This window comes from Sturnira hondurensis, unplaced genomic scaffold (assembly GCF_014824575.4).
Source record: "Sturnira hondurensis isolate 20B ecotype Veracruz unplaced genomic scaffold, ASM1482457v3 Scaffold0014436, whole genome shotgun sequence".
In the NCBI taxonomy this organism is placed as follows: domain Eukaryota; kingdom Metazoa; phylum Chordata; class Mammalia; order Chiroptera; family Phyllostomidae; genus Sturnira; species Sturnira hondurensis.
This window is the reverse complement of record NW_028087067.1, coordinates 2406827-2429386: the sequence shown is the minus strand read 5'-3', so window position 1 is coordinate 2429386 and position 22560 is coordinate 2406827. Positions and strand designations below refer to the sequence as shown.

Here is a 22560-nt window from a genome sequence, read left to right as displayed (position 1 = left end):
GCACAGAAGGAAGCGTCATTCGGTGCCAACAGCTCAGTGGGGACACGGCTCCCCTGCGAGACCCCGGGGCCAGACCCCTGTCCAGCTGGGCAGCTCCGGCCAAGGAAACCCAGTGGTCAGTGCGAACAGAACGGGGCTCCCAGAGCTCTGGCGGAGCTGGCTTATATGGCCAGAAGTCCCCGCCCCTTGTCGCTGATTCGTCCATTGTTACACAGATGAGAGGGCTCCAAGTCCTTGCAGTTTGGTTGTCCAAAAGGCACCGTTCTAATTGGCCAGAATAGATCCACTCTGATTGGTCAGAACTGTGCAGCTCTGCTTGGATGGGAAAAGCTTCAGTCCTATTGGTTGAAGTTCGATTCCAGGAGCTCCTATATAAGGGCTGCTCAGCAGAGAGACTCGGTGCAGGTGGGCAGTTCAGGGCTGGCCGCTCCCCGACGTGCAGTTTTTGTGAGAGGTGCCTGGGCAAAGGTGGCTGCTAGGCTCTGTTTCCATTTGGATTATTTTCAACTTGAGCCCAGTCAGCCACTGGAACCGGCAGCTTTAAGCCATTTTGGCTGTAGCCCATTCGTTGTAAGAAACAGTTTTTACCCCCAACCGGAACACAGGCACACACAACACACACAGGTGTAGGCACAGTTGTGCGCTTAAACGGGGAGAGCGTCACGGCAACACTCGACGCTGGAGACACGTCCTGATCTCTCCAGCTGTGACTTGTCCTGGCTGCCCTGTCCTCTCCTGACTGTAGTGTTCTTTCAGAAGTAACTCTGGGCACAGACCCCAGGATTGAACAGTAACAGGTCACTGGGCACAGTTGTGAGGCTCGCGCTGGACAGTGTTTTGGGGACCAAGCCTGTGTCTGAGGAGGTCGGGGGGGAGTCCTTTGCCAGCATTTGCACCCCTGTTATGCCAATGAGCTCACACCCGCATCTGAGCAAAGCCCTGATCACCTCATTAGTTCTGTGAGTTTGGTCAAAACTTGTGTTGGGGGGTGGGGCCGGTCAGCCCTGCTCCCCTGCCCCCGTCATGCCCCCTGTCGTGCCGTCTTTCCCTTCTTGGCAGCATCCCCGTCCCCGCAGCTGCGACTTGGCCCTCAGTCTGCGTTCTCATCCTGGAGCGCCAGTCTGGCGAGGTTGCCTGCCAGCCCTCCTTCCTCCTCCTCACCTGGTTTCTGTAAGCGGGGCTTCGAGGTGGGTGGGACCTTTGGCGGAGGAAGCAGGTTTCAGCTGTCATTCCTGTGCCTCTGTGGAGAGGTGACACGGAGCGGTTGCTGCCCCACCCGTGTCCGGAGTCTACACAGCAGCGCCGACTGTGGTGGCCCCGGGTCCATCAGAGGGGAGCGCGGTCCCCAGCAGTGTGGTCTGGAGGAGCCCTTTCATTTGTTGCTGGATGTTTGGGAGGAAGCGTGAAGGGAGGGATTAATTGCCTCCATGCTGCCCTGGGTCACCCCTAGGGCGGCCCTAGCCCTCTGCAGCCCTGACCGTCCCCAGTGCCCGATGCTCCGTGGGGTCACTGAGCAGGAATCGGAAGTCAAGGAGATGTTTGTTAACAGGATCCTCTTTCACCGACTACTTGGTGATATTTCTATAGTTTGGTCTATAGAAAGTCTTTTTTTTTTTTTTGCTAACCACATGGGAAAAATCCAATTTTCGGTTCCTTTATTTTTCTCTCTAGAAAATCTCAGCAGTACCTTTTCTTCAATAAAAGGAAACATTTTTTCTGTGGTCCCACTGGCAGAGTTGGATTGAGCAGAAGGCAGAGCTGGCTGATGTTCCTTCAGAACAAGGAAATCCTAGGGCTCAAAGCCGCCTTCACGTGGGGCAGTCCCCGCGCTGTTGGGGTCATAAAGGGGGTACGAACACCCAACAGCAAGGCCCCCCCGGAGCTGTGTGGAACCAAGGCACAGCTCCGTTCCAACTGCTGTAGGGAGTGAAGATGCTCCCGGGAAAGCCCCACCCGCCTGCGTGTATCTTCGGCACAAATACCACTGCTCAGCGTCAGTGACTTTGCGAGGAGGCACCCAGACCGTCTCCCGAGGCCTCTGGTAGCCTCAGCTACGGGCGCACCTGCGTGAGGAAGACAGTGCAGGCCCAGGGCCATCGCTCCAGCAGGTTCAGGGCCGTGTTACAGAGGGAATCTGCTCCTGGGATGCTCCTGCTGTCCCTTCCCACCCTGGGGTCCTGGGGACCTCTGTGGTCCCTCCCGTGTGCCCTCTGATTCTCCGTGGCCCTGCTGAGCGTGGTGGGTGTGTTTCCAGCTGAATCAGGCTGATTCCTGCTGAGACCCACTGGGGCTCTTGCTCACACTTGCTGTAGCTCCTCCCCCAGGGACACAGGGGTGGTCTCACTGCAGGGACATCTCGAGACATCCGTCTTCCCCCTGGGGACTTCCCCTGAGTCAGACCCAAGCTGTGACGCGCATGTCCTCGCCCAGCACGTAGCCCATGTTCCTGAGAGCAGCTGTGCGTCGTCACCCTCAGGCAAAGGGAAGCCGAGTGGGGGCCTGGGTCACGTGGAGGAGGTGGCACCCTTAGCCCCCCACCCCAGGGCTGCTCTCCGGTCTCTGGGGCCCTGAGAGGACATGCTGTGGAGGGAGGCCTCATCCCAAGTGGTTCTGAGAGTGGTTGCCTTGGCGACGGAAGGCCCCTGTCTGGGAGGCTGTCTGCTCAGCACCCTCCAGGACTAGGAGGGGACAGTGGGGTCTGCTGAGGTGCAGTGGCCTCAGAGTTGGGGTGCCTGTCCCTGCTCTTCCTCAGTAAGTGACGCCTCAGAGCCTGGGGCAGATGGGGTGAGGTGGCTGGGACTTCCTGTCAGAGGGCTGTCACTGTGGGCCCTGCCTGTCACCCATGGGTCCCGACTGTCAGAATCCTGCATTGTTCCACCAGAGTGCTATTCAACCAGCGTTTGTGGGGCTGCTGACCCCATGACCCACGTATGAGGGGGAAATCAGGACAACCCAGCTCGGGCATCCAGGTCTGCACCCCGGGGTTCGCGAATCAAAATTCAGTGTCACAGCTGAATAGGACTGGCCGTGGGTATGCAGGGGTCCGGGGTCGGGGACAACCAACCACAGGTCACACGGGAGGGAGTCATCCTGTGGGGGGCAAGGGGGCGGGCCAGGCGCCAGAGACCCACCGGGTGTGGGAAATGAAGACCACGTGTCAGATAAAGGATTTAAGAGTGTTTACAGTTGGCACTAAACGTGTGTGTGTGTCAGGTGTGAACTCATCTGGAGCATCTGTCTGGGAAGCAGGTGGAAAAGGGGGTGGGGGACAGGCAGGGCACCTGCCGCCGTGCACAGGAAGCTGGTGATCCTGAGCGCGTTGGTCCCCCGCCCTGCCCCACCTGCCCACCATCCCTGCTTGGTGGGTGGCCATGTCTCCTGTTTTTAGTGAGAGGACGGAGGGGACTGAGAGCTTCAGCCAGTGGCTTTTGTTCACTGGGCTGGGGGCGGGACTGGGGGATCTCAGCCTTGGGGAGACACAGCAGGCCCTGCACGGAGCCAGGCTTCCTGTGTGTGGGGGGACTGTTCTCCTAGCCGAATCTCAGATAAACTACGGGAATTGCATGGGACACAACACACCAAAGAGAAAGTCATCCTTTGTGTACCTGAGTGTCAGGTCTGACTGTGCAGCGTCGTATCAGCACCTTACGGAACTTGGAGGGTGGCCGCCCGTTGGAGGCAGAACCGGCTGGTTTCCATGCTGGACCCTCTGACCGCTGAGGTGTGGCCACGGCGCAGGTGTGGCCGTGGCACCGCAGAGCACGGAGCCCAGGTGCATCGGAGCTGTCTGTGCAAAGAGACCTTCCCTCCGCCTTAAAAACAGTGTTTCCGGTTGAAACATGATGGATGGGTCTTCAGCGAAATCGGTGCAAAACCTTATTAAATGCAGATGGCGTGGTGAGAGAGCGAACTGCCCTCATTTGGAATTTAGATTCAAAACATCTTATGTAAAATGTAATTAATGTCACTTCTGAAGTGAAGCCCGTTCAAGTTTAACAAGCAGACAGACACGGTTTCATCGGGAAGCTCTCAGGTATTTAAATAAGAAACAGTCTGCTTTTCGCTTCAGCATTTTTGTCTCTTTTGAGTCCAGAGGAATCCGAAATTAAGTGTGCGCTGCTCTTAGTCAGAACTGGAGTCCTTTGGAAGATGGTGTTGTGATTTATTTGAATGTGCATTCCTTGGTGGTTCACGAGACGAGGTCCCGGAAGCCTGGACACAGGGGACGTGGGGTGGCCCACCGGCCGCAGCCCGTGTGAGTGACTTCCACGCCCGCCCTCTGCCGTGTGACTGCCACCTGTCCCTGTGACTGCCACCTGTCCCGAGAGCCGTTTGTCTTTCCCGTTGGAGTGGAGCCACCTCATCAGTGACTTATAGTTTTCCTCTTTGATTGACTTAAGTGACATTTAAGTGTCAGGGAAAATTCTGCAGATTTAGGGGCAGCTTCTGCTGAGACTGGATCGTTGTTCCAAAATGAAATCATGTGCGTTTCTATAGCCGTCAAAGGAGAGCCATTAGCAGCCGTCGCCGGGGTGGCGGGAGGCACAGCTGTGGCTGGGGTGGGGCGGAAGCTCGGCGCGGGCTAATCAGAGCCTTTGTCCCCAAGGAGCCAAACGAGCCCTTAACTGAAGCCGCTTCGGATGCTGTCATCAGGGAGGCGGCTGCCATGTGGGCTGGCACGTGCCTTCTGTGGAAGTGAACTTGCAGAGAAGGAAAAGAATCTGGAAGCCGGGCGAATGGTCAGAGCGCCTGGCTTTCAGGACCTGGACTCACGGCACATCCTGGAAGGCGCTGCCATTCGCCCTGCCTGGGCCCGGCCCTCTCCCGGCACCCCCGGGACCCCACTGGCTCCTTGGCCTGTGCCCGTGGTGTCCACGAGAGCAGCTTCTTGCTGCAGTGACACGGTGGGGACACATTTTCACAGGTAAAAGGTGCCACTTGACGGTGCTGCCTCCGTCCTTCAGGCAGGTCATCGACGGAAACGGAGTGTCCTTACCCAGACAGGAGACAGTGCCAGGTGGAGGGGCTGGGGAGGAGGCCTCCCACAGGCCAGGGGTGAGGCTGCCGCGGCTGACAGGGCATTGACAGAGCTCTGCTCCAACGTTGACAAAGTCGGAGAAGGCAGGCACGGGGCCGAGCGAAGGTGGGAAGCCCTGGCCTCATGGGCCCCTGCGTGGCAGCCGCAGTCCAGTGCTCTCAGGAGCGGAGGGCACGTCTGCCTGGGGCTCTGGCACAAGACGCAGCTGTGTGCAGGGGTGTGGGAACGAGCATGAGGGCGTCTCTCGGGTTTGGGTGACCAGGGCGAAGCATGGTGAAGAGGTGCTGTGTGACTCGGGCCACAGCGGACACATACTAACCGGTGACTTTGTTTCTCTGTTTGCAGAAGAAGAAGGCGGGGACCTGGTCCAGCCGGGCATCAGCTTCCCGGGGCCGGCGGAGGAAGACCTAGGTAGGGCTCTGGGACCAGCCCTGGTCTCGAACGGTAGTCGTCGCAGGCTCTCGGGCGCAGCCTCTGCCGGGCTGCAGCCGTCACCCCTTCTGCCGACATGTCCAAGCATGTGTCTGACTGCAGAGTGTCCCAGTGAGACTGAGTGTGACGTCCTAAAGCACGGTAGTTTGTCGGCATCCTGGCATCTAGGTGGGCACACGGCTCCTCCCAGTCACTGTGGATTCCTCTTCAAGGCAGATGATACTGCTAGTTAGGAAGGCAGACCTTACTGAGGCAGGTCTGCAGACGGAAACAGCACCCCTCTCCTCGTCTCCTTCGAGACTGAGCCTTGCTCCGCGTGAATCTCAGGAGGTGAAAGTCCTTTCTTTGCATTTTTGCAAGCAGCTCTGTGCCTTGATGTCAAAGAGCTGATTTCTCTGGGCAAACCTGAAACCCAGGGAGCACGGTCAGGTGGGGGCCGGCCCAGCGGGGCCTGTCTCCCAGGGAGCCCCGGCCCCGCCGTGTTGTGTGTCCCTGGTGCCGGGGAAAGCCACATGGACATCGTAGTTTTTTGCTGCACGGACACGGGAAAGCTGGGACTGTAGTGTGCCCTTGTTCTCTGACCTGGAGCCTTGTTGGCATAAAAAGGTGAGAGTCTGTTAGAAATTATCAGGTGTTGGGCGATCTCGACCTCAGACAGAAAGTGAGAAAAGTCACCGTGCAGTGGCTCTGGGCTCTGTGTCCCCACCTGGCACCTGTGTCGATGGCCTTGGCCATCAAACACTCAGGGCCGCATTAAGCAAGTCGACTCGTGTTCAGATTTGAATCTTTCTTCATTTATTTCACATTTTAAGCCAATCAACCTGTTGCCGGTGGGATTGACTTCAAGAATAATATTGAAAATTGAAGGAGTCCATCATGTAAAGCTGTGATTTCTTTTAAAGAAAATGAGAAACCAAAAAAGTGTGCTTTTCCGTTTAAAATGAGGACAACATGAACAGCTTTAAAGGAAGGACGGTGTATCACCCAGTGAGACAGGAATTTACGAGCGCTCCTTGAGGCAGATTTCTGGAACTTTCAGGAAATAGAGCCACGGTGCGGGACAGTAGCGCTGTGTTCATTCACGGCGCCCTCAGCGGAGCCGACCTCCATCCCCACCTCCTCCCCCTCCCCCTCCAAGTCCGGCCCCAGACTGGCGGGTGGACTTACGGCCCCACTGCGGGCCAGGGGAGGAAGGTTAGCTGCCAGTTGTTCAAGGGACCGTCCAGAAAGGTGGACTTCATTTGGACCATGTCAGGTTAAAACTTTATTTCCACACAGACAAATTAAAGCCAGCCTTCCAGCTACTAAATGCGGGTATTGGGATTTTTCGTTTGGATCCCTGGCATGCGTCCCCTTGCTTTCCTTCCAACTGTCTGTCTCTAACGGGCATACAGTCGCTGAGCTTGCTGGCCGCCAGAGGGGCTCCAGGGTCTGCCCCCTGGGGGGCTCCCTCCTCGGACAGTGAGGTGACACAGGTTCCTTCGAGCCTCCACGCACGTGGGCTTCGCCCTCCCCTGTGCGGGCTGTGATGGCAGAACGCCCTGGCCTGGGTGGCATTTAAACAGTCGATTCCTCGCAGTCTGGAGGCTGGAAACAAAAAGCCAAGGCCAAGGTCAGGTTTGGTGAGGCCCCTTCCCGGCTCCTGGAGGCTGCTTCTGGCTGTGTCTCCACAGAGGCTCGGTGGGAAGGGGTTGAGGTAGTTCCAGGTATTTATAGACACACAGACACACGCACACGCATGCAAGTTGAACAGCCGCCTGTGAAGGCTTTCTCTCTCCTTCCAAAGTCATCCCCTTGAAATGACACTTTAACTGCAAGAGTGAGGGAGGCTGATGACATCTAAAGTGAGTGAGTGACGATCGTCACACCGGAGTGGTGTCGGGTGGAAGCAGGTGCTGGGGGCATGTTTAATAGTGATGTTTAATCGCATGTTTAATAGCATGTTTAATAGCGATGTAGTTCGCGTAACCCACCTTCTCATCCGGGAAGTGAATGCATTTTGTTTCATTGTCTGAGAGTTTACGTACATATATATTTCCATTTTAATAGCTTTTTCCTCGTGTAAGTCATTTCTGTTTTCCATGCCAGGTGACATGCATTACTGTGTTCGAGTCAGGGGTGAGCACCAGTGACTAAACACCACGTGACTTGCTCAGTGGCCACCCTGATAGGGCTCGTGTGCACCTGACACTGCACATCGGCGACTTTCAACCTTTTTCAGCTCACGGCTCACACATACTAGTTACTGAAATTCTGCGCACACCAAAACGTGTATTTTTTGCCAATCCGACACAGAAACAAGACTGGTAGTTTGTATTTACCTGACATGGATTTTGAAACTGTGGGTTACAACTCAGTGGGCTGTGAATTCACGTTACTGAGTCACTACCAGACATTTTTTAATAAAAAAAAAGATGGGACGGGAATGTATAGGCCTTACAGAATAGAAAATATCAAAGTACATCCCACGTAAGAATGAGTGTTGTGTGTGCACGTGTGTCCGTCCACACATGTGCCTGTGCGTTAGGTTCCCACGTAGAGTGCGTGCCGTGCTGTGTGACCCACAGACTCAGGAAGCCGCAGGCAGGGAGGCAGGACAGGGCATGCGGCTCCTGTGTGGCCCGGACGATGGGGACGAGGCCAGGTGTGCGTGGGCCCTGCCTGCCTGGGCGCCGGGCAGTTTGCCTGATTCCCATGAGCCATTCATGGCTTGTTTGTTAAAAGAGAGCAGGTGGGTGACACGACTGGTTCCTGCCACCCTGGCCGGGTGGCTCGGTTGGTGGGAACGTCATCCCGTGAGCCAAAAGGCGGGGGGTTCGATTCCCAGGCAGGTACACTGGAGGCGGCCCACCGCTGTTTCCCTCTTCCTCTCCCTTCCTTCCTCTCCAAAATCAAAGAACACGTTTATTGATGTGCGCGTGAGAGTTTGTGTGTGTGCATCAGCAGTATGCGTGATTCAGCATGAAACAAATTTTAAGCACTCATAAATTCCTAATAGTGGCTGAGGTTGTGGTTCGAGTGGATGGAATCTTCCTTTGGGCTGTCAAGGTGAGAAGCGACCAAGCCTGCAGAGAATTTCTACAAACTCAGTGGAGCCGAACGGTCAACCCTTGCAGGGAAGCAAAGTCCCCACGGACGGAGGAAATGCTCCCGCGAAGAGCAGTGTCACAGCTTATTTTGTACATGAACCAAAGAGGCTGTAAGGGGTTGCATGGAACCCGTGGGCGGAGGAGCAGGACAGCAGGAGGAAGCTGAGTCGGGGGACCCCGTGGGCCTGGCTGAGACTGAGATGGGCGGCTCACCCTCCTCTCACATCGGCGGGGGCGGGTGGTCAGCGGTCACACTGGAGGCACAGAGAGGGGCATCAGGGACACGATAGCAAGAAGGACCCTCTGGTCTCCGCTCTGGGGGAGCCTGAGCCCCAGGGGGTCTGGGATGGGGGCAGTGTGACGTTCCAAAGGTGAGGCACGTGAGGGCCTCGGGGACAGGACCCTGACAGCCCCTGACTGCTGCTGCTGCTGCTGATGGGCCCAAGCCCCTGCCAAGTCGAGTGGTGGCCTCCGGATGACGGGCAGCTGGGGACCCGAGGCTGCAGCCACCACCCCTTCCGGGACCTGGGCATCCCATGTGGCTGCCGAGCTGTGGCAGAACAGTCTTCCTCTGAATGCCTGGGGAGTCCAGTCCCCGAGAAAGGGGACGTGATTTATTCTGCCACCCAGGGCCCCACTGCTGTCTGTGCCATTCTCCACGAGGCAGGTTCCCCTTTGCGGGTCGTGCCGCAGGGGCCGCGGCTCCCGCTCAGCAGCAGGAACTGCCGCTCCTGACCCGAGGCCCCCACCTCAGGTCCCGGAACTCGCTCTGCCCGGAGCCCCTCCCGAGACCTCTGGAAGAGCCCCCCACACACACACACCTGCTTGCCTCCCACCTGCCTGTTGCCACCAGGCTTGCCTGCCAGGAGTCAGGCTACGGCCGCTGGGTTCGCCCTCGCCGGCCCCATACCTGGCTGCAGCGGGAGCGACATGCACCCTGACTGACAGCTGAACACAGTGAGTGGGGACAGGAGGGACCCACGAGCCACTGTCTGGACACCCGCCAGAGGCTGTTACCGCCGCCCCCGCGAGGCACGGGCCCCTCTAGGCCGCGGCCTGCAGCTGGAGGAGCGGCCTGACGGCTCTGCTGCCTCCTGGGCAGCCAGCAGGGGGGACAGGTGGTGGGACAGCCACAGGGACGGGCACCTCGGCCGCCCCCGAGGGCTTCAGGGTGTCAGAACCCACTGTGGACCCACAGCACTGCCTCTGCCAGTGGCTTGGACCCCCGAGGACTCCGAGGCCGTGACTCTGTGGTGGAACTGAACAGGCCCCTGAAGGGACAAAGCAGACAGAGGCGACAAAGCACAGCAGGGCCCTGTGAGCTGAACTTGACTCCACACTCACCACTCAGAAGCGGTGAGGAGTCCCCAACAGAAGCTGCTCTTCAAAGGGCTCGGGAAGCTCAGGACTGTCTGCTGCTCCCAGCGACTCCAGCGAGTCCGGTGGGGGGTGGACACGCGGCCGAATGGCCTTGTGGGATCTCCAGGCAGACCCCTGTCTCCCTGCCAGCACCCAGTGCTCCCATCCTTTGTGCTGAGTCAGGCCCACGTGGAGCAGATCGGTCGCCAGACAAGGACGCTCGGATCTGCTTTGAGGACGTCTGCTAAGTGCCCATGTGACCCTCAGAGGTTAGAGAGCTGGCGGGGAGACATGGTGCCACACCAGTTGGCCGAGGATGGCACGCAGGACATGAACCTGTGGGAGCCGCTAGCATTTACAAAGGGACGGCCGGTCCACTGTGTCGGGCGAATGCTAGGGGTCGTCCTTGAAATGCATACGCCCAGGTCTGAAGGCCTTTGATCTATTGGGGACACACAGGCAAAAGAAGAAACACAAGACACCAGTGAGCTGCACGGGGCCACGTCCTGGGTGACCCAGGTGCTCAGGAGTGGCCTGGACGCCTTGGTCAGGGGTCGTACAGGAACAACCAACCAATCAGCTCTCAGCCCTTCCCTACAGAACTGCACTCATATCATCGGATTGGCTGGTGAAAGTTAATTCATTTACTAAATGATACTTTGTTTTCTTTAATAAGAAGGTAAAACAGCAACTGCCAGAAACACGTAAAACTTGCTGACGGCATGAAAGTCTAAATTATGATCCGGGAAACGTAAATAGGAGTGGGGACACCGGTGACGTCATGAGGGCCCTGAAGGGGAGCCCGGATCTGCTTGGGCCTCTGGCCGCCTGGGAGGCGAGCCGCCCCCTGCACTGGACAGGGCAGACCTCCTGAGCCCTGCAGAGCTCGGGGACAGGCGATTTGGTTTGTGTCTTCCTGGGCTCGTCCCTCGGGTGTACCCATCCATTTCTCAGCGCTTTCTGGGATCCAGTTCACAGGCCCTGCAGTCCGTGGCCCCAGGACACTGACGGATGTGTGCGGCCATCGGTCTCCAACGTTTTCATCCCCGCCCCCTTGGCAGTCACCGCCGTCCTACCCCAGCCCCGGCCCCCTGTGGGCAGTGGTCTGCTCTTGTCTGTGGACTTGCTGTTTCACACTTCACGTACACGTCCACAGCAGCTTCTTTCACTCAGCTAGCGATTCGAAGGTTCTCCCACGCCATGGCACGTTTCCATGCTTAGCGGGTTTCTGTTGTGAAGTGAGAGTCCACTGAGTGGGGGTGACCCCTTCCACCTGTCTGGTCACCAGCCGGTGGGCGTCTGGCTGGCGCGCTGTCCGGCACTGGTCCGAAGGCTGCTGCTGTGGATGCTCACATACAGGTTGCTGCGTGGTGTGTGCTCCCTTCTCTCCGGGGTGCACACCAAGGAGCGGGATTCCTGGGGCGTGAGCTCACTCTGTTTCATCTTTGGGGAGCTGCCAGCGTGGTTTCCCAAGCGCGCTCCCCAACGTACACCCCCAGCAGTGTGGGGGGTCCCGCTTTCTCCGTGTTCTCGCCAGCACGAGCTGCCATCTGTCTCCCCGCCGACATCCCAGGGGGAGCAGGGTGGGGACTGCTGCCTCACATCCTGGGGCTGCTGATGGAGCATCTTCTCATGGGCTCACTGGCTTTTCCAAAAACTCCCTTTGGAGAAATGGCTGCTCAGCTCCTTTGCCCATTTTTATTGGACTTATTTGCCTTTTTATAATTGAGTCATATCAGTTGTTTCATACACTCCAGCTTCGATGTCCTTATCAGATATATGACTTACAAGGAACGTTCCCCATCCTATGGGTTTTTTCCACTTTCTTGGGGAAACGCTTCAAAGCACAGAAGTTCTTAATTTTAGGGAGCCCACTTTTGTTTTTCTTCTTCCCTGTGCTTTGATGACATTGTCTGAGAAAACGTCACCTCATCCGCGTCCACGAGGAAGATGCTTGTTTTCGTTGCAGGGGTTTACGCTGTCATTTCTCACCTCAGCTCTGTAGCCCCCCCTGAGGCCTGTTTGCAGGTGGCGTTAGGTAGGGGGTGCAACTTGACTCTTCGGCACGTGGACGTCAGCTGTCTCGGCGCTGTCTGTGAAAGAGGCCATGGCTGCCCACTCGATGGTCTCGCCGCCCTTCGCGGAGCTGAATGGGCCATGAGCATACGCTTTTACTTTTGGACTCTCGGCTCTGTCCCCTTGGTCTCCAGGTGCTCCCCGTGCCAGCACCAACCTCTTTGTGTGACTATAGTTTGCGAATCAGGACGTGAGCCTTCCTTTTGCAAATAATCTTGGCTCTTTGGGGCCGGTTTCCTTTCCAGATGCATTTGAAGATTGGCTTGTCCACGTCTGCAGAAAGCCAGATGGATTTTGATGGGGATGTGTTGACTTCCGAGGCTACTTTGGGGAGTACAGAAACCTTAAAAGGATTAAAGTCGTCCAGCCCGGGATCACAAGACGTCTTCCCACGTACCTAGGCCTTTGACTTCCTGTCTCCCCGCTTTCCGGTTTTCCAGGCGCAGCTCTTTCGCCTGCTTCGTTGATGCGGTCGGGTCTGTGATTCTCTCCAAGGTTCCCGTGATCGTGGTGGCTTCCTAGGTTCACTTTGGATGGTCCCCTGTTGACGTGTAAAAGCACAGCTGATTTCTGTGTTTTGCTCTGCACCCCGAAGCTTTGCTGAACTTGAGATCGGCTTGAACAGCTTCCTTGTGGGTCCGGATGGCTTTTCTCTGTAGAGGAAGACACGTCTCCAGATGGGGACAGACACACCTGCCTCTCTTCCTGGAAGCCTGTTATTCCTCCTCTTGCCCAGTCGCTGCGGCTGGGTCACTTGTCCCTGTGGATCAGCCGACACAAAGGCTTCTGCAAAGCAGGTTGTGAGGAGGGTGACAAGGCCAAACAGCACAAGTGGAGGGTCTGTTACCTCCCCCACCAGGGGACCCAGATGAATCAGGTGAAACGCAGGCAGGTTGGTAACGGGGGTTACGGGGCTTCAGGCAGAAGGAGGTGAGACTGGAGTCCTCAGCGGGGTGGGACCCCCCCCCCAGGGTTTGGCATGGCACGCCCCGAAGTGGGTAGAGGCACCGCTCTGCAGTGTCCCTGGTTCTGGTCCAGCCATGACGAGGCGTGTGCATGCCTGTGCACGTGTAGGACCTCGGCACCCTCACCACCCTGTGCCCTCTAGTGTTGGTTTCCTGAGCCAGCAGAGGGGACCCCTGCCTCCCCCAAGGGCTGCGAGGGGCGCAGCAGGCCACGCACGCCAGCTGGTTGTAAGCTTTCACTCCCGCACTTGAAGCACACCTCCGGGACTGGGGTGGCCCGCCGCCGTGGGAAATCCAGCGGGAACCCCGAAGGAAACGTGCGTCTCCCCGGCAGCTTTAATCCGAGGTGGTGGTGGATGAACACCCACGGTAACTGCTGTTTTCTGTTGCTAATAACAAAAATGGCGTCGTGGAAGTCGGGAATTAGGAACCAAGACGCCTTCACGTGGACATCTGTCACTCATCCCACTGGGAGACATAGCCAGCCCCCCCCCTGCCCCGGGTCATCCTGGTTTGTCCCAGCCCTTCCCGGGAAACCCTCAGCACCCACCCTTGCTGCTGTGGGCGCCCTGGCCTCGCCATCGCCCCCTGTGTGCTGGTGCTGTGCGCACTGCGACCGCCATTATTTCAGGAAGTGCCGCCGGGCCCTGCACCCCCACTGGGAGTTGGTCCTTTGGGCAGCAAAGGGCCTGTGTTACCAGCGAGCCGCATTTGCAGATTTTGCATTCATTGCAGTGCAAGTGCAGTGCTTGTCCTGGCCACAGTCAGGACAGAGCCCCTGGGCCAAACATCAGGCAGTGATAGCTGAGGACAGTGACAGGCTCCCACGCAGGGAGGCAGACTGGGGTCCGGTTAAATCACCTGTGAATGGAGAAATAAAGCAGAAGCTGGCCCAGGACCACGACCGCGGCTGTGAAATCCAGATGACAGCATGTAGTTTTGCCGTGTGTCGGTGAACTGCTGCATTTCCTCGGGAAACTTGCTTTTAACTACATTAAACTGTACTGTCATCCACAGTGTCTTCTCCTACATCGAACGGCTCTGGTGACAATCTGGCTGCTGGAAAGGAGGGCAGAGGGAATCGGCCACACAGTGCACACACTCACGCAGTGGCGCCCCCTGCCCCCACCAACTAGTACAGTGGAGCCGTCGTTGCTCACACACGCGCACACCACTCTGCTCGGCTGCCAGGTCACGTCCATGCCGTGCAACGGTTCTCATTACGTTACCAATGGCTGGACTTTTCCCACAGACCTCATATCCTGAAACTATCGACGTCCATCATATACGTGTGCCGTGTAGTACAGTCTGAGGGCTTCCTCTGCGTTCATATTACCCATCATGCGTGTGTGTAATATTGCATGTAATCCCCAAACCTCCTTGAATGCGACCCACTCTCCCCGCAGGTTGTTTATCTGTGCAACACCACGAAATCTTGCTGCCGAGGGGCCTCATAAAAGCAGGGACACCGGCGCTTGCCTTTGCACAGCGGCATGCGGGGTCACGGGGGCTTATTCTCCCCGAGGCCCTTGTACTGGGCAGCATCGGTCGTGGCATAAAAAAGCGCTGCCCACCAAATGCCCAGCCCCAGTGGCCCCTGGCCCCCGGAGAGGACAGTCCCCGGGTGGGGGCCTTCCTCCAGCGTGAGAGGCTCACCAGCTCCTCTGTGCTCTCTCTGCAGACCAGCAGTACTCGTGGCCGCCCGCCCAGCACTTCAATGAGGACAGGCACTCCCCGGCCCCCAGGACCATGAAAGGGCTATTGGGGAGCCGGAACCCGCCCCCGCTGTGCTCGGGCCACACCTGCGGGCTCGCGCCCCCCGAGGACCTGCTGCTGGGGCCGGACGCGCGGCAGCCCTACCTGCTGAGCCCCGGGGACGGCTGCCCGCTGGACCGCCGCCGCTGCTCGCCTCGCAGCTCCGTGCACTCGGAGTGCGTGATGCTGCCCCTGGTGCTGGCCGACCACGTGTCCAGCAGCACCTTCCCCAGGATGCACTACAGCTCCCACTACGACGCCAGGGATGACTGCGCCGGGCCCCACGCCAGCGCCAAGGTCAACCGGATCCCGGCCAACCTCTTGGACCAGTTTGAGAAGCAGCTCCCACTGCACAGGGACGGCTTCCACACGCTGCAGTACCAGAGGACTTCCTCCGCCAACGAGCCGCGTGGCGAGAGCCCGGGGCGCATCCGGCACCTGGTGCACTCGGTGCAGAAGCTCTTCACCAAGTCCCACTCCCTGGAGGGCTCCTCCAAGGGCAACGTCAACGGGGCCAAGGGCGACAGCCGGGGCGAGGACCACCACGGCCACCACCCCAAGCACAGCAAGCGGAGCAAAAGCAAGGACCGGAAGCCCGAGAGCAAGCACAGGTCGGGCCTGAGCAGCTGGTGGAGCTCCGACGACAACCTGGACAGCGACAGCACCTGCCGGGCCTCCAGCGTGGTGCACAGGCACCTGTCGGACCACGCCTCCCACTGCTTCCCGGAGCCGCTACCCGGCCCCTTCGGGGACCTGTCCCTGAAGACGTCCCGGAGCAACAGCGACGTCAAGTGCTCGGCCTGCGAGGGCCTGGCCCTGACGCCCGATGCCAAGTACATGAAGCGCAGCTCCTGGTCCACGCTGACCGTGAGCCAGGCCAAGGAGGCCTACCGCAAGAGCTCCCTGAACTTGGACAAGCCCCTGGTGCACCAGGAGATCAAGGCGCCCTTGAGGCCGTGCCACTACCTCCAGGTAAGGGGGCCCAAGGGCAGCGGCCGCGTGCCTTGCGGCCTTCGTGGCGCCTCTCGAGGGGCCTCGGCTGGCCTGGTCCGGGAGAGGCGCCCCCCGAACACACGCGGAGGGCCTGCCCATCACACCTCTCAGGCTGCCGAGTCCAGCAGCAGCAGCGGGGTGGTCAGCCCACAGGCGCGTGTTCTGCTCCAAAGGTGGCCAATTTGGCCCAGTGGAAGCGGGCTTGCAGTGTGCGTGAGTTCACTGACCCCCTCGATGATAACACCGCAGGTACGATTTGGGGAAGGCCCTACCCCATTCCTCTGGGTGCACAGTGAACGCACTCACCAGCGGTGAGAACGGGTGAGAGACCGTGGTGGTGAGAGGTGGCAGACCGTGGAACTCTGTTTCTCTCACGGTTTCCTCTCGTCCTGCCTCCTTTGTCACGCGTGTGCGAGGCCGGGAGGCCCCGTGGGTGCTTCTGCCAGGGGTTCCGTCTGCCGAGAGCACAGCGGGGAGTCACCTGCGTGACGTCACTCCCACTCCCACCGCACCTGACCGAAGTGGTTGCAGGCTGCGCCTCGGGCGAGAGGGGCCCTAAGGGCGAGAGGGATCAGTAAGAGGCAGGCGCTGGCTGAGTCCCCGGGGTCCGGCATCGGGGCTGGAGTCAGGGCCTCAGGAGTCAGGGACCGCAGGTCATTTCAGCAACTGCAGCTGCCGTCCTGGCCGCTCGTCCCACACCCGGCGGCTCTGCTGTAGGAGGCAGTGCTGGCCAAGTCGCTTTCACAGGCGGGTTTCCTGAGAGGCAAGTGTGTAGTTAGATGAGCACATTGTTTTTGTAGCAGAGTAAGTTTTGCATGCCGTTGACAAACCCTGACAACACGTCAACGTAAGGGTCACCTCACATGTCAGAAGGGAGGGCATGGCCCGGGGCACCAGGCTCTTCCTAGTCACTGTGAGAGAGGCCAAACCCCAGGCCCCCTGCCTGTCCCCACGAGTCTCCAATGCCATGTCCCCTGGACATTCGAGGGTGATGCCGCAGCCTGGCATGTCCCCGACTGCCTGTCCCAGAAGAAGCCTCTCTGTCTGCTCTGCTTGTCCCCTCCCTAATGTTTTCATTATGGAAAAGGCTAACCCGTGAAAAGGTCAGGCCGTCAGGGGACGAGCACCATGCTGTGGTCACACAGCTTCAGAACCATCAGCACGTGGCCAGGCCTGTCTCCTGGGGACACGCACGCCTGGCCATGCAGGCCCGGGAGGTCCAGCAAGTATTCTGTACCCCTGTGGGGAGCTGCCCCAGAGGGAAGGGCCCTTACTCTGGGGTCATATGTAGCTGCAGCTCCATTGCTAGACCCTGGACACAGTGTCAGCCCTGACGGCCGTAGCCATGCAGCCCAGGCTCGAATTCCCCTGCTGCTCACGCTCCTCTTCACCAGCCTGTCTGAGCTGGGCACCGCGGGAGCCCAGGGCGCCAGGCGGTTGCTGCTCTCCAAGGTCTGCTGGTCCCTCCACTGCGTGTCCTCGTGTCGGGGCCCTGGGGGGCTCAGGAGCCGGCCGGCCGCTGACACTTCCCTGCACCTGGTGCCGCCTGTGCTGGTGCCCCGTGGCGTCACCTGCCCTGCGGCTCCTGTGCCCAGGGCTTCTCCGTGCTCACTGTGAGGTCGCCAAGTGTTTCACATGGCGGACACCCTCCCCCACCAGGCTGCAAGACCATGCCACCCCTTCCCTGCTCTTCCTCGGGTGGCGCTGGGACAGGGACAGGGCTCCCAGGGGTGGGCGAGGGGCTCGGCTGAGCGGCAACCCTGCAGGACACATCCTCCGAGGCCGGGACCCTCGCCCTGCACACAGTAACAGCAGAAAGTGCCACTTGGGTCTGACCCCGGAGCCCCTGTCGTGCCCGGCCTGGGCCAGCACCTGTCCCTAACTTCTCCCCCCTCCCCCCACCGCCTTCGGTTCCCTGTGCTTTCTCGCTCCTGCCTTTCTCGGTGTCCTGTGCTCCAGAGGCCCAGGTGACTTCCGTCTGCAGCTTTGTCCCTGGTGGGTTCCATCCAGGCTGCAGTTTGCGTGGGAAGCGCTTCCACCCGTACATTTGGGAACTTCGGAGGAAATGGGGGGAGGGCGACAGGTGGTCAGAGCGACGAGAACTTCATCCACTGAAGCTCCATGGGGCCAGAGCCACAACGGGGGTGACAGCCACTCGCTGACCAGGACTCTGGGCTGGACTTGGGGCGTCGGGGCAGCCCCGCCCCCAGAGCTCAGTGTCCCCTGCGAGCAGACGCGCACCTCGGCCCCGCCAGGCTCCCCGACACTGCAGCTCCACAGGCCGTGTTAGGGGTTCAGAAAACACCCCTCTCTTACCAAGGGGCCAGTTTCCTGTTCTGTTCCCACGAGGAACATCCAGGGGGGCCCCCAGGAGACGGGGCCCTGGCCAGGTGCTTCCCCATTCAGGCAGGAAAGTGGGGCTTCAGCCCGGAGATGAGGGGCCCGAGGGCCCACGGCTCCCGGCTCCCGGCCTTCTGTGCCGTCCCGGCCCTCCTGCCCGGGGCCTTCTCAGGCCACCCCCCGTCCACCTCCACTGCAGGCTCTAGTCCAGGGGTGTCAGACTCGTCTTCACCGGGGCCACATCAGCCTCGTGGTTGCCTTCAAAGGGCGGGGTGTACTGTTAGGACTGTACATGTGTAACCACTCCAACTGCTCCCTAACTCGGGGCAAGGAGCTGGGCGCTGCCGCCGGGTGGAAACAGGTGCCGGGCTGGACCCAAGGTGGAGGCCGCTCCCGTCTGTTCAGCTGTCCCCAGTTTGCGTCCCCAACCAGATTCAGGCCCAAAGGCACCCTTGTCACTGTGCCATCGGGGGACTGTCTGTTGGGCTGGCGGCTGACCAGTGTCCGCAGGGCAGAGCGGGCCCCAGCTGCGGCTCCGTGGGCTGGGCGGCGCCCGCACAGGGAAGAGTCTCGGGTTTGATTCCAGGTCAGGGCACCTCCTGGGCTGCTGCTTTGTACCCGCCCCGGGTGCCACCGTACATCGTCATTTGCTGTAAAACGAGGCAACTCGGAAGCCAGCGCCTGGCTCTCAACGGGTCCCCGGGGACAGTGGCAGCCCACCAGCTGTGCACGGGAAACAGCCTGTGGAAGGAATGAGGGAGACCCTGCCCCAGGGGACCACGGCATCTGACGGGGTTTTCTCCCCTCGTTTGAACCCCTGGGAGAGAACATTGGTACAAAACCTGGCCCTTCCCCACACCACTGCTCAAAAGCAAGACATTTCATGTGCAGACCTGAGGTGTCCTTGGAGCCAGAAGCAGGAAACACCAGCGTGAACCTTGTCACCCTCAGGAAGATGGCAGCTCAGAAGTGGTGTCTGTCCCTGTCACTCTGTCAGGGGTGACGTGGGTTGTTCCTCCTCGTGGCACGCAGCGGATTCGCTGTGCCCGGGTGCTTGTGGGTTCGCCCACTCACCGCTGGCCGGCCGCACGGCAGCACCGGGGCACCTTGGGGTCACTCCTTGTCCCCATGACAGTCCCTGCATGTGCTCTGGTTGACACTCCAGTACTGAAGCTGCTTCCGTCGAAGACGCAGAATCAGCCCCTAAAGTCAGACACAGGACAGTCCAGGTGACTCTGTGCACAGGCTGCCGGTTAACAGTCTGCGTTACGTCTCTCATGGAAACATGTTTCGAATTCACAGAAACCCTGCCAGTTACCAGCAGGGTGCCCCTCTTGTGGCAGGCAGCCCACTGCCACCTGGTCCTCTGCCCCGACCCCCACGGGGACGCCCCTCACATCGGGTGGCCTCCTTCCCAACGCAGAAACCTGCGTGGTGACCGCCGAGCGTCGGGTGTTTAAACCTCCCCCGTCGGTCACCGTCACAACACAGGAGCATTTTCGTCACCTCGTGTTTGTTCTTCCTTTTCCTCGTCCTCCACATGGGGTGACCCTTTTATCTTCCAGTTCTGTCCCTGTCTCAGTCCCACCGTGCAGGAGGGACGTCACTGTCATCGAGGCTCTTCCCAGGTGCTGCAGTGACAGGGCTTTCCTCACTTCACTGTCCTGACATGTTCTCGCTTCCCCTACGTGGATGTCCTTGTCGGGTTTCCCTGGGAGAGCCCCCGCAGCGCCGACCCGGGCGTCTGCGTTTACTCGGGGATCGGCCGTGACGCGCTGCGCCTCTGAGGACTCCGGAGAACCTGTTCCCTCGGGGACCGACAGGCTGACGTGGTGTGTCTCTTCTCTCCCAGGTGCCACAGGACGAGTGGGCCGGGTACCCGGTGGGGGGCAGGGACGAGATTCCCTGCCGGAGGATGCGGAGCGGCAGCTACATCAAAGCCATGGGCGACGAGGAGAGCGGGGAGTCAGACTCCAGCCCCAAGACGTCCCCGACGGCGGCCCTGCGGCCGGAGCCCCTGCTTGCCTCGCTGGCCGGGCTGCACACGTAAGGCCCCCGCTGGTCTGAACGCACCTCCCGCCTCAGACCCCTCCTGGCGTGGCCAGCCGCGGGCCCCCACCAAAGACGGCTTCTGAGCTGAAAACGCTGGACTGTATGGCCATCAGTGAGCACGTGCTTTCAGAAAGAGCCAGGCTTGGGTGACTGAGTGGCTACGCGGTTGTGAAGGGGCTGGACGGGGGCGACCGCTATGTCAAAGGGTCACTTGAGAGCCGTTATCACGGCCAGGGCAGTCCCTCAGTGTCTTCTCAGGTCATTGCAGGGGTGTTCATCAGGAGCACATCCGTGAGTGGGCGAGAGCGTGTGTGCGAGATTGCGTGAGTGAGTGTGGGAGACTCATCATCACAGGGTGGTTTTTGCTGGAACTTCACAAGTGCATTTGGAGGCAGCCCTGTCTCCTGCTGGGTGATGTGGGAAACGGACTGCGCTGCGAATATTGCAGCACCTGCTACCGTGTTATTGATGAGTCTCCAAAACAGAGAGAGCCATTCAGTAAGTAGCTGTTCTTGTTCTCAGCGTCAGGCTGTGGGTGCGCTGGGTGCCGGCAGCTCGGTTTGGGGGCACGTGGGGGGCCCTGTGAGGGTCCTGGGTGGGTGGTCCGCTGTCCTGCGTGAAGGCCAGCAGCAGGGTGAGCTGGCCAGTGGGTGCTTTGCCGCCACGGCCCCAAAGCCTAGGTTGTCACACTTGTGGGAGACAGTGATGCTCCCCGCCAGGCCTTGTTTTGGGGACATCCCCTTCCGTGCCTGGTGCACAGAGGGACCAGCAACACGTCGGTGTGACTTCTATAGTCATTCTGTCAGGTCAGCTCCCAGGAGGAAAACTGGAAATGTCGATTGGCAGCCAGAGTCAAAGTTGTGAATTTAACAGGCGTGAACCACGTCTCCACAGGGTTCTGTTAAGTCCCACAGCGACTGTGCAGCGGAGAAGGGGGGGCCGACCCCCCATCACACTCCACTGTGCCTGCCGGGCAGGGGGCTGGGCGGGGAGGGCGGGGCGCAGAGCCGAGGCCCCACCCTGCGGACGTGCACACGCGTGGAGGGCCTGTGAGCAAAGAGTCGCTGGGAGCAGCGACCGCGGGTCTGTGGCGGGTCTGTGGCGGGTCTGTAAGACGTGACAGAGAAAGCAGGTGGTGGTCAGCCGTGAGCCAGGGGTGGGTGTTGGTGAGACCCTTGTCCTCCTGCCGCGCCTGCCGACGCCAGGCTCGCTCACGCACCCCGCGCCCACCCTGCGCTCCTCACCTGCGGTGGTGAACTCACCTCCTTCCTCGGCGTGAGAGTCTGGCCTGCACCTCATCTCGGGGGCGCCCAGGCTCCCGCCTCTGGCGAGGATGCGGACCATGTTCAGAAGACGGGGTTCAGATTTACTGAAATCTGCCAAGAGCAGGAGAAGGCCCTGAAACCGGCAGAGTGAGGCTGGGGCTGCAGAGTCTGGGTACTGATGCAGCCCTTCGCTGCCGGGTGAGGAGATCAAGTCGGGCGCATCCCACACGGTTTCAGACCTCGGGGCGCAGTGCGCAGGCACACCGGCTGTGCAGGGTGGAGCCAGACTGTGGCATCCGCAGCCCTGACCTCAGGGTGGCAGCTCTGCCTCCGGCCTCTCCCCACGCACCCCCACCACTCCCCACTGGGCCTGCACAGCCATCCAGCAGTCAGGTCCGTTTTTCCGTCTACTCCATAAGTTATCTATCACCGCAGCCAGCCAGCCACCGGGCGAGGCACAGGTGCTGGTTCCCACCCACCGAACCCTCTGCTAACTTGCAAAGCCCTTCCCTGAGACCAGTGTGCTGAAATGTCTGTTACCACGGAAGTTATGCTACTGGGAAGTTAAGTTGTGGTCACAGCCTCTTAGCGCTCTCTGTTTTTGCCGAGAGGTTTCGATGTAGTTTCACTCACTTTCACTTTAAACGCCGTCACAGAAGCTCAGCTCATTTCTCCGGGAGCTGCAGCCGTGCCCGGTCCGCAGAGCAGAGCCCTGACCGCAAGGTGCAGAAGGGCATATGGGCCAGGCAGTGGACGGAGAGCGGTGGTGCAGCCCCATGCCCAGTGCGAGCGGTTCACCGCGGACCCTCAGGGGCGTCCCGGGCCGTGCAGCCGTGTCACACCCTCTGGCGGAGGAACACGGCACACACATGCCCACACGCATGTGCCCTGCATTGGGTAGAATATTCCGCCTCCGTGGAACGCGGTAGCGTTCAGCCCACCGTTCATGTCGGGTCTCCTTGGTGGAAATGGAGAGACGCCCCTGAGTGTGGAGTTACACACTTGGTGTAAGAATAGTGTCTCCTGTTTTTCCTTCCTCCAGTCCACATGAGATCTCCACTGCTTTTCTGAGGTGACAGGGTTGGGGGCTGGGATTTGTCTGCTGTTCCAAGTTATCTTCCCACAGTAGCCTCTGCCTGCAGCTGGGGTGGCCCCTGCTTTGTTATGTAAATCTGATCTTGGGGACAGGGACACAC

At 59.7% G+C, this 22560-nt stretch overlaps 1 protein-coding gene across 1 annotated transcript in view; it reads left to right on the top strand.

Annotated features, from left to right (window-relative positions):
• The window catches only part of DLGAP2 (DLG associated protein 2), an 86926-nt gene that overhangs the window by 27786 nt on the left and 36580 nt on the right, over positions 1-22560 (top strand). Inside the window, exons 2-4 of the mRNA XM_037063384.1 lie at positions 5384-5449; positions 14641-15686; positions 19900-20093. Coding sequence (XP_036919279.1) covers positions 14709-15686; positions 19900-20093 — 1172 coding nt within the window. The 5' untranslated portion in view covers positions 5384-5449; positions 14641-14708. The remainder of the gene's footprint in view (positions 1-5383; positions 5450-14640; positions 15687-19899; positions 20094-22560) is intronic.